Genomic DNA, 16,481 nt, shown 5'->3' with positions numbered 1-16,481 from the left:
ACCTCTTTCCAGTTATTGAACTTTTACTCTCTCCTGCTATTTTGTAGAAGAAGGGCTGTTACATTCAAGACCCTGCATTCCACATGGGCAGCCTACGGAATCAGCGACAGATGACAGAGGTCTGGTTTTGATGACAACAAAGGTGCTTGCACTTTCACAGGAGGGTGGGAGAGCAGAAAGCAGATGGACTAGGGTGATGGATCCCGAGGTTCCTCCTGCAGGAATCCCCTGGTTTTCCTGATCACTGGACTCTCTGACCAGGGTTTATCGAAGAACCACAAATAGCACCCATCCAGTGTTGCCAAAATGCGGCCACTGAATTCTGCGAACACCATGTATACTGCAAGCAGCAAGGGATCCCTGCTCATGCATGGGTGATAAAGCGTAGTGTGATCTCTCAGCAGTCTCTTCAGTAGTCCACCCCTGTGTTATCATAATTGCCTGCCTTATTTACATAACCGGGCGGTATCATGATGGGCCCTGCTATTTTAATGCAAAGCTGAGCGCCTGCATCATTTGCCTGCAGTGCACAAAGTCTATTTAACTCCATATTTGTCTGAATTAGTGTTCATGTTTATACAGTACAGCTTAGAAGCAGTGAACAAGGTTTGCCACTTTCTCTTTCTGGACTGTGCTGTCTGAAACAATGCACTAACTAGGAGAAACAGCAGGGTAAATTAACTGTTTTACATACTGCATGCGCATAAAACTGGTGCTTGGTTCTGCTCAGCGTTAGCCAAGCCCATTAAGATGCGGTCCCAGATTTATGCAACTTCCTTGAATATCTGAAAGTGGATTGCACAAAGAGTCCTCATTGCCTGCTGTATGGAACAGCACTTCCTCAAAGCCTTGTGGCTGAAAAAGCAACAATCTCTAAACCGATCCTCCAAGAGAGTTCCCCAGATTCTAAGAATCATGTCTTTCTAAGTCATAACTACTCCAGTCTTGCTTATATCTGGATTCCGCAGCAACCACAGCACCGAGACCGCCCTCCTTGCCGCCACCTATGACATCCGCGCCAGCCTCCACCAAGGTTACACAGCAGCCCTCATCCTCCTGCACCTATTGACAGCCTTCGACACCGTCTCCCACCGCACACTAGCCACCAAACTCCACGAAGTGGGCATTCAAGGAAAAGCCTTATACTGAATACGATCTTTCCTCTCAGGCAAAGCACAGAGAATAAGACTCCCGCCCCTCCTCTCAGATCCGACAGAGATCAGATGTAGAGTACTCCAAGGATCCTCCCTCAGCCTCACCCTCTTTAATGTTTACATGGTCCCGACTCAACCATCATCAGAAACCATGGGCACAACATTGTCTCCTACTACGACGACACCCAGCTCATACTCTCCCTTACCAAGGAACCCTACAACACCAGGCACAACTTCCAAGAAGGGATGAGCTGTTGTGACCGGGATGAACAACAGCTGCCTCAAGCTCAACTCGTTAAAAACAGAAGCCCTCATCCTAGGCTCCAATCCTTTCACATGGGACAACACCTGGTGGCCCCCTGCCCTCGGAAACCCACCCACCCCAACAGACCACGCAACCTCGGCATCCTTCTTGACTCTTTACTTACCATGAATCACCAGATCAATGCCGTATCCTTTGCATGCTTCAGCACCCTCTGCATACTTTGCAAGACGTTAAAGTTGATCCTCCTCAATTCCAGGAAAACCATCTCCCATGCACTCATCGCCAGCAGACTGGACTACGGCAATGCTCTCTATTCCGGAATCAACAAAAAACTTCTTCGCAAACTTCAGACCATCCAGAACGATGCAGCAAGACTCATCCTAGTCATCCCATGACCCAACCACATCACCCAACACCTCCACAAACTCCACTTGCTACCCGTCGAAAGAAGAATAACATTCAAGCTGCTCACACATGCCTACAATGCCCTCCACAACTGGGACCCAAAACCACCACGAACGAATCTCCTTCGACGTCCCCAAGAGTAATCTCTGCTCATCCAACCTCGCCCTAGTCACCGTCCCTTGTTTCCACAGGACCAGAGCAGGTGGAAGATTCTTCTCCTACCTCACATCACCAATTCAGAAAGGACCTCAAGAAATGGCTCTTGGAATGACCCTAATGGAGAGGCTCACACCCCTCCCTCAACACCTTGAGACCTTCACGGGTGACTAGTGTACTCTATAAGACCCTGATTGATTGATTGATAATAAACCTCAACATCTTCTTTTCTTAAAACTTACCTATTGGAAAATATTTAGTTTGCTAATCTATCCACAAAATGTGTCTTGACTCTACTCATTGACATGTTAGCTCACTGTTTACTGGCATGTAGTCTCTCAGGATAATGTTGCCTGTTTCGTCTCCGTCGACGGTACCAGCGACGACGACAGCAGCAGCTTCAACGAGGACAGCATCGTCGATGATGGTTTTTCCGTCGACGACGTCGATGATGACAACGTAGACGGTAACTTCTGTAATGGCTGTTTCTGCTGGAACTGATTCACCGTCTATGTACATCTCATTGATGCTGAAGCGTAAGAGACTTTAATTTTTCTTGTTGGTATGTACATTTGTGGCAACACTTAAAACCTATAAGTCACCCCACAGCAGGCCTTTTCAATCCTGAAGGCAGGGTGCTTGGTTCTAGGTGTGAGGGTGCCCTTGCATGAGCAGAACACCCCTACAGCCTTCGGTGTCCATTCTACTGGGTTGTAAGTGAGACAGCAATATAATATATAGAGGGGCACCACATCATAACGTGATGGCCATCAAACTGGCTATTACGATCCCTGTCATGTTTGGTATCAAGCATGATGGTATCATAACCCCACACCTTAAACGGTGTGGGGGTATGATTCCAAGCACTGTAAAGGCCCTCCGTTAGGCCCTCGGTGCTCCAGGTACCATTCTTCTAGACCCAGACAGCACAGCATGGCTGCTGCCGACCAGAGACACGATTCTGCCCTCTTGCTGCTGAGCCAAGCTCAAGCAGAGGGGAAGGCAGAACAATAGGTATTCTGTCACAGGGAGTTGTGACCACCTCCCAAACAGGGCTTAGTGTATTGGGGCCGGGTGGGAGTGCTTACCAGTGCCACTCAGTCTGCTTGAAGGGCACATTAGGTGCCCTCCTTGCATTGTCCAGTTGGCTCCGCTCTGGCGCAAAACTGGGAAAAGGACATGGGAGTATTATCCCCACTGTCTAACCCCTCCCCTGGGAGGGAACACTGAATCGCCCTAACCCTTTCCTTAGGTTACTTAAGGGCTTACCTGAGAGTGGGCCCTTAGATTCGTTGTGGGACATGATTCAATTCAGACACCACTTCAACTTCGACAGTCTGGGGACTCTGGACTTTTCTGGATTTCGCTCTGGGCATCAAGGCTGCAACCGGGAAAATTCCTGCTGCACTGACCTCTTCGACCTGCTTGTCTGCTGCAATGTCCATTACTGTGCTCCATAAGGAAACTTTTCAAGGCCTGTGAGCATCCAAGACACCTGAAGGAATCTCCCTTGAAGTGAAACAGTCACTTCTCTGCATCTGCAGGCACTGCAACTAAGTTGACCAGTCTGCTGATCCTGGGATTCCATGGAATCCAAAAGGCTCAGCAACACAGGTTGTGGTCCTTCACATCCCACAAGGCCTGCCCTATCATGTCACCAAGTTTGAGATCAGTCCTCTTGTGATTCCAGTGCCTCCGGCCTGTGAGTCATGATGTAGGTCACCTTTGAATTCTTTGGGCTCCCCTGATTGCCTGGGGCCTGCCCCGACTCCCCTACTTGTGGTGAGTCCCCTGGACCTTGCCGGTCCCAACACTGCACCTTCTTCGCTTTCCATGTTGTTTGTAGTTGCCAAGGCTTGTTGGTGTTCATGATGGACACCGATCCCTCAACTCTCGACAATGGACGTGGTACAGCTCGGCAAATGGCTCAAGGTCTTTCACAGCATTGCCTGGTCCTCACAGCTGCAGCTCCAAGGTCATCTTCATCTTCCTGCAACACCCGACATTGGTGGACACTCGTCTTCTGTGCCCCCGGTCATCCCTCTGCTTGCAGGTACTCTCTATCTTGAATCCACCTTTGGGTTTCACAGGACACTTTCACCTTCTCCAGCAGCAGCATCTTCCTGAAGTCTCCAATTGAGTTCGGCAACGGTTTCTAAAGCCACTTCACATTTATGCACCCGGCTTCCCTGGTGTAGGTAACCTAATTCCCAGGGTATACACGGGTGTGTGTGGCTCTCCAACCTCTTGTATTCTATGGGGTTTCTTCAGAGTCGACTGGAAAGGGATGTCTTTCTTTAAAATTGCAACAGAGACTTACACGTTGATTTGTACTGAGAGCGCAGTCGTGTTCTTACACTGCACACAACCTCCGTGGGAATCCTAGATACTCCCCTTGGGTGGTTCCTTGGGTCCGCGGCACTTCGACGTCTTTTGAGTATTGTCTTGACTTGAGTTGTGGTTTGCATACCACTATTTTACTATATGGTTTGGTCTTTCCCTGGGGACCACTGTGTATTCTGTGTTACTTACCTGTTTCTATTGTAAAGTATTTTGTGTAATGTGTATATCTCCGGCTAGGAGATATCTGTATGTGTTAGTGAGAGTCTTATAATGAATATATACTTTTATAAATACACTGTGTCGTTCTTTTTCACTTAATCTATACCTATAAGATTATGTCTGGTAAAACAAGCTGCTTTACACTCCTTTTGGACTAAGCCTGAAGGCTGCTCTCCACAGCCACCACTTAGAGAGCTTTCTAAGGTTGTCTAAGACCACTAAAACCAATATAAGGGTTGTCTGGATCAGTGCAAGGTATCCACTTACATTAGTTTACATCATATACTGAGCATGCCTCTCGCAACTGTCACAAGTGTGGGCTAGTTAGAAGCCTTGTTCTCTACAATAACTGGAGAATATATACTGTGCCTGTCTATCCTTAGACTCTAATAAAACTTTTCTTGCTTGACACATTAGTATCATCCAAACCATCCAATCTACAAAGGTGTAAAGTGCAGTTTCCACCACTATCTTGGAACCATACGTCAGGGGTTTCCCTCACTTCCTAGTTTGCAGATTTACCAAAAACTCTCATGACCATGATAGCTTACCAACTATGGTATACCAACTATCTATTCCAAATCCTTGTGATGGTTTACTCAGCCTACTGACTGGCTCTGTGCAGTGGAGGCTGGTGACATTTGAAAGTGGTGGGATGTGAACATTTGTTATGACTTTTATGTAGTAAGTGGAGCAGGCAAGCTTAATGGACCAACGCCGGGTCCAAGCTGGATTTTCCTCCAGAGAAAAAAAAAGAAAAAAGATTGGCAAATGGTGCATTTTAAAGCAAATTAATTTAGTAATAAAGCAAGGCTTATTAAGCAAGCAGAGGGAAAGTATAGTTTTTACATATTAAATACATTAGAAACTGCCCTATATCTTACTGCATTAATATGCTCAGCAGTTACTGTCATGTGCACATTCTATAAAGCAACAACTTCAGCCAATTAAAGTGTGTGCTTGCCCAGTGTCTTGCACTGCATGCAACATCAACTTTGGAAGAACATGCTCTAACCAGACTTCAGAAAGGACCCACAGCTGCTGATTGCAATCAGTCAGATAGAAATATGTGAAGGCAGGTCTTTGTGAGATGAAAAACTAAAAGGGAACAAGTAAAATACATTTCTGTGATTCCCATAGTGTGCTACCCGATCAGTATTTTGGTTTCTCTCTGAGATGTAATTGAATCCAGATATATAACTCAGCTGACCTACACCTAAAACCTGTCAGTACGATTGACTTTGTCAATGGTTGTTATCTTGTTAACATAAATGAGTAACATCAAGTATTTGTTATAAATAATTAACCTTTAAAATGTTTAATTTCTGAAGTTTCAGTAGTATTGAGGCCAGTGGAAGGAGTTTTTGCTTTCAGTTATGTGCGCTTTATGTTAGATATATATATATATATATAGATGTCAGTTTTCTCTGCACATCTTGTCCATCTCCACATCTTCAACCACCTTTTGTAGTGTAGTTCCTATATTCCCAATAGGCTCTGCGCATTGGAATAATATATCCTATAGTTTAGACATAGGACTGAGGTCGACTAGGTCTCTATCGAATATATTAGACTTAATTGTGAGTGCCAGCTAGCTCAGAGGTCACTAGAAACTTTCTCCAATACACAAGAAGGGATTAGATTCTGACAACCGCATGAACATGACAACTTTGTTTCCCAAGAATAAGAAATATATCTCTAGAGTCGCGGAAACAATAGATAGCTATTTTACTCAGTCAATCGTGCATGCTTCGTTTCACCAGAAGTGCAGAGAAATAGGGAGACGGGCGTTTTCAATAAAAGGTATTTATTGAACAGACTTCTTTCTCATGCAAAAGAAATGAACTGCTACAATCGAATACTTAGCATGAAGTAAAGTGCATACAGTAAAAAAGAGTATTACAAAATAATATTGTAATAGCATGGTATGGTTTCTAAGCCATAGATAAATACATAAAATACATAAATAATGACTAAAAGTACTCAACTGGTGCTTCTAAAATACGCCTACCCCGGTGTACCTAACCTAAGTCTAGTACAAGGGAAGAAGTAAGTGAGGTGTAGCTTAGTTTTAGTATTCTTTCTCAAGAATCCATTCCAAGAATTCTCTAAGGTTCTAATCAGCTTCGTACCTTGGTTTAGAATGAAGAGGTCTGGTATCTCTCTTTCAGAACTCGATTTCCCAGTAACCCACAAGGGTAGCCTGGAAAAACTGGAGCTGAATTTCTCAGCAGGAGAAGAGACAGCGTCTCTCAGTGCATCTGCTGGAGGGTCGGCTTCCTTCGGCACTTGCTGCGGCGAGCTGTGTCGGGCAAGTAGATAGTCGAACTGCTCCAAACCACTGTGTGTTTGCCTGAGCAAGTGTGAGCATATTTATACCTTGAAGGTGCCGAGTTTGACGTAAGGTTGGAATTAATAACGTCATCAAAGACTCAGTTCTTTGAAAACTCCATGATTTCTTGGATAACTTAATATTCAAGCAAGGGGAAGTCGCTGACTGCTGAAGGCGGGTTTTTTCAAGAAATCGTTGTGGATTTTCGGAACTAGTGGAAGTAGCCATGCCATATTTGGACTGCATGGGCTAAGCCTAAATATGGTTATGATTTCTATGCCTATATAAGGATAGGGTGATTTATACCTATATATGGGCATGATTCGGGAAAATTACACTAGGGTCCTAAATTCATATACAACACTTTCTATCCTCTTCAGCACTCTCTTTTAATTTTTCCCAGAATGCACTTCCTTGCATCTCTCTCACTTCACCACTTCTAAACATACAATGTACTCACTCACATTTAAGCAGTGTATTTACTTTTGCTTTTGCCCTGTAAATATTTTGTCAACCGTGCACCCCCTTCACACGCATGTTTACAAAATTGCAATTAGAAGTGGAATACATGACCACTGTTCTGTGTGCTCTGCAGAGAGGCCAACCCACTGACAGGCACTTTACTTTGGCTTAAGCATCAGCATCAGAGCTCTGAATATCAAAGCCCCTCATAAACTTTTGCACAGCTCAAAGTATACATGGAAAGAAACACAACATGATTAAATAGCTAACGTTTGAGGGAGGCAAGATTAAGTAAAAGTTGAAATAAGAGAGGAACTAAATTGCTGACATGCATTGCCTTAACATTTTAACACTCCTTGTTCGTAAATACATCCATGTGTTTTTGGCATTAAGGGCATGAAGATAGGGCCAGTTTTAATGTCATACAGCTGATAACTGTCGAATGTACGCACATATCTCTCGCTTTTCCCTGGACTTGATTATTTGGATAAACTTCACAAGGGAACAAGAACTCTCACCAGCTTGTCTTTTGGATCCAGTTCACGGGGGAACAAAATAGATGCACCAGCTCCACTTCTAACGGGGACAGCGACATGCAGCCAGGGCCTGGGGTGTCACAGTGGGGAAGGATAGCGTGGCGAGGGGTCTCAGCACAATATTCATAACAGAAGATTAGCATTATTGTAACACTTAACTTTACTGAGAAGAAGGCACCAACACACACGTGCTTGTATCTACTCCTACATGTGACGAATGGGAAAGTATGGGATCTGTACCTGTGAATGACAGATGGATGCTCTCACACAGGGACGGAGACTCCAGCTCCCCAAACCATGAGGCTGAAAGTTATCACTGGCCCATAGAGAATCCTGCCATAGACTACAATGACAATATTTCATTATGAAGGGCTTTAGAACCGTAAGACATGTGCCGTACATCACAGTTAAGAAAGTTGATTACTGCCTGCCTTCCATCTCCTGCTTCAGAGCGAGGAAGGGCTGGCAGCCTGGGACAGACAGCCCACACTTAAAATCATCGATCTGTTTGGAGATACAATTGTATCGCTAAATAAATCGATCTATTTAATATTTATACACTGTGAAAGAATATCAGGGGGCGTAGCCCCAAAGCTATAATTGAGAATCCGCTGCTGGCTCCGTGTAATGTCATGGAACTTTATGCTCTTATAAACTTGAGCAGTTATCATCTTCAAACAGCACAAAACATGACATGCTGTCTGCCTATGCCTGGCCAATATCTTTATACATTATCACCTGAATTTAACACACGTCTGGTCTGCTATCCAGAGAGGTAAAAAAACCAGTTGTTAAATATTAATATCACAACACCTCGTGGTTGAGTATGCAACAGGTGCTGTATTCCTGGCTCTGCACTGTAGCATGGAGGACATTATTTAGAAATGCTCTCTGTTTTCCCCATTCCAATGTGTGCATTTGCTAAGGATTTTCTCCACAAGAATTCCTCCAAGAGTTAACCTGTTAGAAAATTGTGTGTTGAAAATACCATGGGGTGCTGCTAGGTCTGCATATCTTGGAATCCCAGTTTGGGTGCAAACTCCTATTTACACTTAAATAGGAAATTTTACGACCTTTAGAATGACAACCACTGATGAGATTATTTCTACTTAAATATAACTTTAGGGAATTAATACTGATCCATCTGTTGATATATAGATAGCTCTAATTTCCTCAGGAGGGCTGGCAACTTTTATGCTGTGCAGCTGATTAATTTTGTCTACTTTGTACCCCTAATTCACACAATCAAATGTGGTTGACTGAGGACGGGTGGTAACTTTTTCTGATATCTAATTAAGTCAAAATAATGTTGAATTAGCATTGCTTTCAGGCTGTGTGCTAAACCAGCTTGAATGGTATTTTAGCACAGTTAGAGTCGGACTGCACTCAATAAAAACCACAAACTACTTTTTTCTCAAATAAGTTATTTAAGGCATGTTCTTGACAGTCTATGTTGATTTTTGCTCTTTGCTTCTACATCAGGAAAACATACTTTGCTTCGCTTGACTTATGGTGCAACTGACCCTAAATTTGTGAATACATTTTTGCAGTATATCAGAACCTCTTACGATACCAACTTAGACCAGCTGTTGCATCTCATGGTACAGGAATGGCAAATGGAGTTGCCCAAGCTAGTGATTTCTGTACACGGGGGTGTGCAGAACTTCAAGCTTCCCTCCAAGGTCAAGCAGGTCATCAGTAAAGGTTTGATCAAAGCTGCAGAGACTACAGGTGCCTGGATTGTGACCGAAGGCATCAACACAGGTACATGTGCATATTTATCTCACTTGTTGAACTTTATTCTGCAACATGGCATTTTATTCAGTCAAGCCACTTATTTGTCCTTCTGGGTATTAGACTTCAAATAGGTAGTGAAAGGCTTTGCAACGCCTGTGCAGGAGTGGTTATGTGTGTTTGAGCAGAGATGTGTGTATTTGCACAGGTGTTTTGTCTACAAAGGGGTGTTTATGCGTGTTTCAGAATATGTGTGTCATGGTTTTTGGGAGTAGATGGACAAGTGGACAAGGAGGACTGTATAGGACTTGTCCCTTGGACAAGCTGATTAGTGAACAAAATCCACAACCTTGCCCCTGACTGCTGGTGCAGCATAACTACTTGCACTGCCTCACCATTGTTATGTCTTGTTATGCTCTATGCTTACTAGACTTACATTACCAGTAAATCATGCTGACATTCATTGTGCATCTTACCAGCAATCAGCCCACTTGTAGAACATTGCTAGATTTCGTAATGTTTTGCAGTGAACCCTGCCTTGCTGTATGCCACAACCCTCATGATACTATCTTAAATAACAAAAATACATGTGCATACACACACACACTCAGCAACAAGATTACCCTCAGCCACACCTCCCCGCTCATATGGACAGATCACTCCATCGTACACTTCTATGTCAGCGCCCCCCCCCACCAAAATATACCCAAACCTACCATCAAATTCAGCCACAGCTGGAGCAAAATACCAGAGTCAGACTGGACCCACGCCCTTAGATCCAACTAACCCTCACAGTTGACCTGCAGAAAGGCCTACTCACCTTCGACAACGGGATCTCAGACTGTGTCAACAACCTGGCCCCAGTGAAAAGGATCAGACTACAATCGCCACTGCAAGCAGCTGGAAAGAAGATGGAGGACCAGCCAAGACTACATCTCCGGATCCACCAACAAATCCACTCTCGAAAGGTACCACATGCAGAACAGAGAGGCCAAGAAAGGGGCCCTGGTGATCAGACTTGAATCCTGCTCCAACATAGACAAAGAACTCTTCAATATTGTTAAGGAATTCTCCAACCTGACAGCTGCCACCATCACCCCCTCGCAGATCCTCTGCGACAACCTTTTAGACTTCTTTCACAACAAAATCCTCAAGATCTACTCCAACATCGCACCCAACGACCATTGAGGACATCACCAAACAAACCCCATCACTATCTGAAACCTCCACCCCCTAACAAACTGGATCCCACTCACCACAGAGAACTTCACCAGACCCACCATGCAGAGCAAACACTCACCAACTCCCTCAGAACCCTGCCCTCACCACATGTACAACCTGGATAGCACACTGATCAGTGCCAACCTCATCAGGACCATCATCTCTTTCATCCTTAGCGGACACTTCCCTGACAAATGTAAACATGCCGAGGTCACTGCTCTGCTAAAGAAACCCTTGACTAATCCTAAAGATCTCAGCAACTACAGGCCTATCTCGCTCGTACCCTTCCAAACCAAAGTCCTGGATAAAGAGATCAACAAGCTGCTCTCCACCCATCTTGAAGAGCACCACCTCCTGGATTCCAACTAATCAGGATAAACTGAAGCACTCATCCGATTTGACCTCTCAGTAACTTTCAACACCATCTCCCATGGCAACCTCATCACCAAACTTCAGGAATCAGAATTCCAAGGACTCGCCCTAAGTAGGATTTCCTCCTTCCTCTCCAACAGGACAGAATGGGTCAGGCTCTCCACTTTCACCTCCGAACCCAAGATGTTCATCTGCAGAGTCCCCTAGGGCTCCTTCCGCAGCCCGACCCCATTCAATGCTTACATAGCACCTCTTGCCCACATCATAAGAACACACAATATCAGCATCATCTCCTAAGCTGATGACACTCAGCTTATCCTCTCCCTCACTGACACGAACCACAGCACCTGGAGCAAATTTACTGCCTGCATGTCCAACATAGCAAACTGGATACAAGCGAACTGCCTGAAGCTCAACACAGATAAAACAGAGGTCCTGATCTTTGGAAATAAGAACTCTCCTCAGGATAGCTACTGGTGGCCACCGACCTGGTTCTGATACCCACTGACTATGCCACAAATCTCCGCATCATCCTTCATGACAAGCTCTCGATTAAAAATCAAGTCAACGCCGTGATCTCATCCTGCTGCCACATCCTCAGACTGCTTTGCAAAATCTTCAAATGGCTCCCTATGCACACTAGATGCACGGTCACCCAGGCAGACTCGACTACGACAACCCACTATACGTCAGCATCTCCAGCCAACTCACTCAAAGACTCCAAACTATCCAGATCATCCCCCCAGACTCATCCTAGCCATCCCCAGAAGTGCACACGTCACACCATACCTCGCAAATATGCACTGGCTACCTATTCAGAAACGCTACAAATTCAAACTTCTCATGCATGCCAAGTATCCCTCCACAATGCAGTACCAGCCTACCTCAACGACTGACTCCAACTCTACCAACTCTCCAGATATCTGTGTTCCACTTCTCTCTGCCTCACATGCGTCCCCCAAATCCACAGAAGCAAGACAGGAATTCATCCTTTCACCTTCATCGCAACCAGAAACTGTTACTAACTCCCTCTACACATCAGGACCACCACTCCACTCTTCAACTTGTGCACTAAGCTGAAATACAAGTTCAGCATGGTTAATGGATATACAGCCCGATTTATCATCGGCATGTTTTGCGAGTCTGTAATAGCGAATAATAAGGAATCGCTATTACAGACTCGCAAAACGGGATTCATGTAGGAATCGCAAAAAAAAATGCGATTCCTACACATTCCTTATTTGCGATTAGCAAATTGCTAATCACAAATAAGGAACTACTCCCCATTCAATCCTATGGGCCTAAAGGCCCATAGGAATGAATGGGGAGTTATTCCTTATTTGCGATTAGCAATTTGCTAATCGCAAATAAGGATGCAATTTCAAGGGTGCTAGGGGTGTCCACAGGGCACCCTGTAGCACCCCTGAAATGTAAATTAGACTCATGTTGCGCACACACATGTCCAAAGGACATGTGTGTGTGTAACATACAACTGAGAAAAATGCACAAAAGTGCATTTTTCTCAGTTTTCGCTATTTACCACGAAGTCTGACTTCGCGGTAAATAGCGGGAAAAAATAGCGCATTCGCAATTTTTTATTGGGTCATGAATAGCATTTAAGGAATCTCAAATTTAGATTCCTTAAATGCGATCGTAATTTGAGAAATTGCAATTTTTTGCGATTTCTCAAATTGCGAGTACATGACCCAATGATGAATTTCAAATGCCATTTTTGCGGGTGCAAATGGCCGAATTCTGCGATTCGCACCGTTTGCGCCCGCAAAAATGCTTCATGAATCTAGCTGTCAGTCTTGAAAACAAATACAGCTTTCCTGTGTGAGTTCTATGGTTGTATCCTGAGGAATGTCTTTATAGACTGGAGAGTAACTGAAACATTGGGAAGGCAAATTACATTTGCTAGACTGTCATTGGAATTAACAAGATTTATGTGCAGAAAAGAAGCGGGAATATTGCTGGGGTCACCATTAGCTAGCTGTCCATCATGTTGGTATCACATCAATAAACAGCAGTTCCTACAGTACAAAAGTGACTTTCCACTTCTGAAACTTTCTAAAAAAACAGGTTCTAAGTCACATCCAGGTCATTTCTGGCAGCTGATACCAGGGGCCCTGTTTTTTGATAACTTCGTCTTAGAGGTTTCCCTGATATTGCCCAGTATTATACTAGAACGGGGTCCCCAAATTGTTGGGTGTTTGGGTGGTCAATAAATACCTGAAAGGGACCTCCCACTTGGGTAATATTGCTAAATTATTGTTAAAAATATTGTAGAAATGTATCATTTTTTGAAGTTTGTTCATTTTATTGGGTTTGTGGATGGGCAGAAGTTTTTTTTAAATTATACATTAATTAATATTAATGGATAAACATACTAGTTATGTATTTTTTTTGTTATTTACCTGTTAATATATTTAATACATTTCTAGCTATGTGATAAATTTACAATTCTGGTTTGGGGGTTTATAGTGTGGGAATGAGCATGTAGCCTTTGTAATAAAATATATATTTGTAATAATTGATTAATGTATTCATAATTCATTTTTTAAATTGAAAATTATTTTTATGTTTAATTTTAAATGATAAAACTATGTTTAATGTTTTTAAACCTATTTTATTATTTTTGTACGGCTTGTGGGTATATTGGAGTTTGGATGGGTTGTGTTTTTTTCAAGAGTATACTAATTGCTCTATCTTTACTTTGAAGTGTAGTTATTAGTATTTATTTGGTTTACTGTATGATTTTATAGTCACTTATTTATTTTTATTCGTGGGATGTGAGTATTTAGGGGATTGGATGGGTAGCATTTTTCAAATATATATATACACATATTAATTGATTATTTTATTAATAATTTTCAATTGTAAATGATTATTTTACATTTAATCTTTTTATACATATGTTTATTTAAAATATATATATATTTTTTTATTAAAAGCTTTTGCAATGATTGAGTGAATGGGTGTATGGAGGTTTTTAAGAAAAGTAGGTCTGATTGTAGTACTTCCAGGACGCCAATCTGAGGTTCCGTGGCATTGTAAGTGGTGTTTTTTTGACTCGCACGAATATGGTCGAGTCTGGTATCTATGAACCGCAAATGACGAGTTTAGTGGGTGTACGCGTTTTCCCTGCGCTAGCCTAAACCGTTCGTTTGTTTCGTGGGTTTTTCTATCTGAACCCACGGGTTCCATCTTAGATACGGCATCCATTTTGTTTCTTGCCCTCAAGTAGCCAGCGAACGGACGCTGTCCGCTTCGCGACCCTGGGATTCCCAAACTCTTGCGGAAGACACATGTTCCTTTGAAGGTGTCTTTATGATGAGGGGGATGACACTGTAAGGCAGATGGCCCCGCTCGAGGCTCATCTTGCCGTGCCGGTCTATTGTCTCAGTTGTGTATTCATTAGGCACGTCTCCTTTAATCCCTGCAACTCGTGTTTCCTGACACCACCCCCTTTCACACCCTCTTCGATCTGATCACTGTCCTCGTCTTCCTCTGCACCTGTTTCTGTCTTTTTGTTTGATTCGTTTATAGCCGAACGGAACGTACTAATGGTGGGAAGATGTACTTTTACAGTTGGGAAATGCCAAATGCTACTGTAATTATGTTCCGGGCCCTGAATACATGAAAGTGACCCCCTATGACCTTTACGATGGGAACCAGGTTGTAATCCTTTGTGCACCATGTTATCCTATGCCCGAAAACTGTATAAGAAGAGCGATCCACAGATACAATTTGAAGCAGACTCCTCGAACTTGCACATGTTGTACTTCTTGTGACTTCTGTGTTCCCTGCAGTAATAAACCTCGAATCTTTGACGCCGAAGGAAGTGTCCCGTGTCTCTGTCATTTGTACGCCGAAACAGGTTACCCACGAAGGTTTTAGGTGTTATCCCTCGCACCGCTGGGTCTTAGAAAAACCCAGTCCTTCAGTTGGCGCCCAACATGGGGCTGCATCAGCGGTACCGGTCCAAAGCCCAACGATCGTGAGGAACTTCGTGTGAAATCTCCGAGGGAAGGTGCACCCCGCTTCATCGATCCTGTTGTCGAAACAAGTGGCCCGACGACCTTTCCCGCCTCCTGACGGCTGCGACGGACTGCTGCCCTGACTGTAGACCTATTTTGGCGCCTGGCGTAGACCTTGGTACAGCGAGACGATTGACGGGCCTTCCTGGTGACGCCACTGATCTTTGAGTTAAGTATTTGTGGGTCGCTCCCAGAGTCCTTTGTTGTGGGTGCTTAGTTGTTGCATGGTTCCATTGCATTTGTGGTTCTTGGTATTTTGTTCTTTGTTGTGCTATTTGACGTCTGCAGTCACCAAAAACCGAGGGTTTTTGCTCTTTGCAGGGACATTGTAATCCTATAACCCTTGACGTTTGTGAAACTCGGTTAGTGTGCACGATGCCTGGCCGTAGTACTTTGTTTAGTTGCTTCAGAGGTTGTGGTGCGGATTCCCGACTGGAGGACTCGTGTCCGATACCTCCAGTTGGAACTCCTACTTACGAGTTATACAGTCGACATGGTTTGGGTCCAATTGCATTTAATGAGTGTTGGGTTCGGTATACTAAAAAAGACGGTGTCCTTAGTTGGCCACCTCATGGTAGTTTTGAGGCCCCGATTTTAGATAATCTTGAAGCTAACTTGTTCCGAAGAAAAGCAAGGCCGGCCATGTTTGATTCCTTTCGGTTGTGGCGTAAAGAAGCCAAGCAGAAAGAAATTAAGCAGCTTAAACGTAATAAGAGAGAAGGGATCGTTACAATGGTAAGAAATGCAGAGCAGTTTCAGCGAGATAAGGAGGAAAAGGAAAAGGAAGTTTTTGATAGAATGCAGCGTATGACTGTGGATAAGTGTTACCCCGTTTTACCGACGGGTACGGATAAGCAGGGAGAGGAGGTAGTAGAGGACCCCTTGTTGTCCTATCTATTAAAATCACCACCTCTGTATGCGCAGGATACCGCAGTTCCTGTGGCTCCTCCTGTTCCTCAACCCGTTCCTGTTCTTGTTCCTCAACCCGTTCCTGCTCCTCTGCCTGCTCCTGTCCCTACTGCTCCCCCGTCTATACTTCCTCATACTCCTGTTCCCGCTACTTCTACTGTTTCGGTTACTCCTGCTGTCCCTTCTGTCCCTGACACTTCTCTTGTTACCCCGTTGTGTTACTCTTCTACCCCGTCTGCTCGATGTCGTGTCCCTTCTGTTGCTGCTAACTTCTTCACTTCTCTTGGACCGGTTCTTGAGTCCGCTGGTTCTGATGCTCCCCAAAGACGAAGT

The 16,481-nt window shown here is 44.0% G+C and overlaps 1 protein-coding gene across 1 annotated transcript in view; it reads left to right on the top strand.

Annotated features, from left to right (window-relative positions):
* Positions 1-16,481, top strand: part of TRPM6 (transient receptor potential cation channel subfamily M member 6) — a 720,746-nt gene that overhangs the window by 184,014 nt on the left and 520,251 nt on the right. Inside the window, exon 5 of the mRNA XM_086961279.1 lies at positions 9,423-9,636. Within this exon, the coding sequence (XP_086817405.1) occupies positions 9,423-9,636 (214 nt within the window). The remainder of the gene's footprint in view (positions 1-9,422; positions 9,637-16,481) is intronic.

This window comes from Lissotriton vulgaris, chromosome 3_1 (assembly GCF_964263255.1).
Source record: "Lissotriton vulgaris chromosome 3_1, aLisVul1.2, whole genome shotgun sequence".
NCBI lineage: Eukaryota > Metazoa > Chordata > Amphibia > Caudata > Salamandridae > Lissotriton > Lissotriton vulgaris.
The sequence above is the reverse complement of the archived record's forward strand: the minus strand, read 5'-3'. Positions and strand labels throughout refer to the sequence as shown.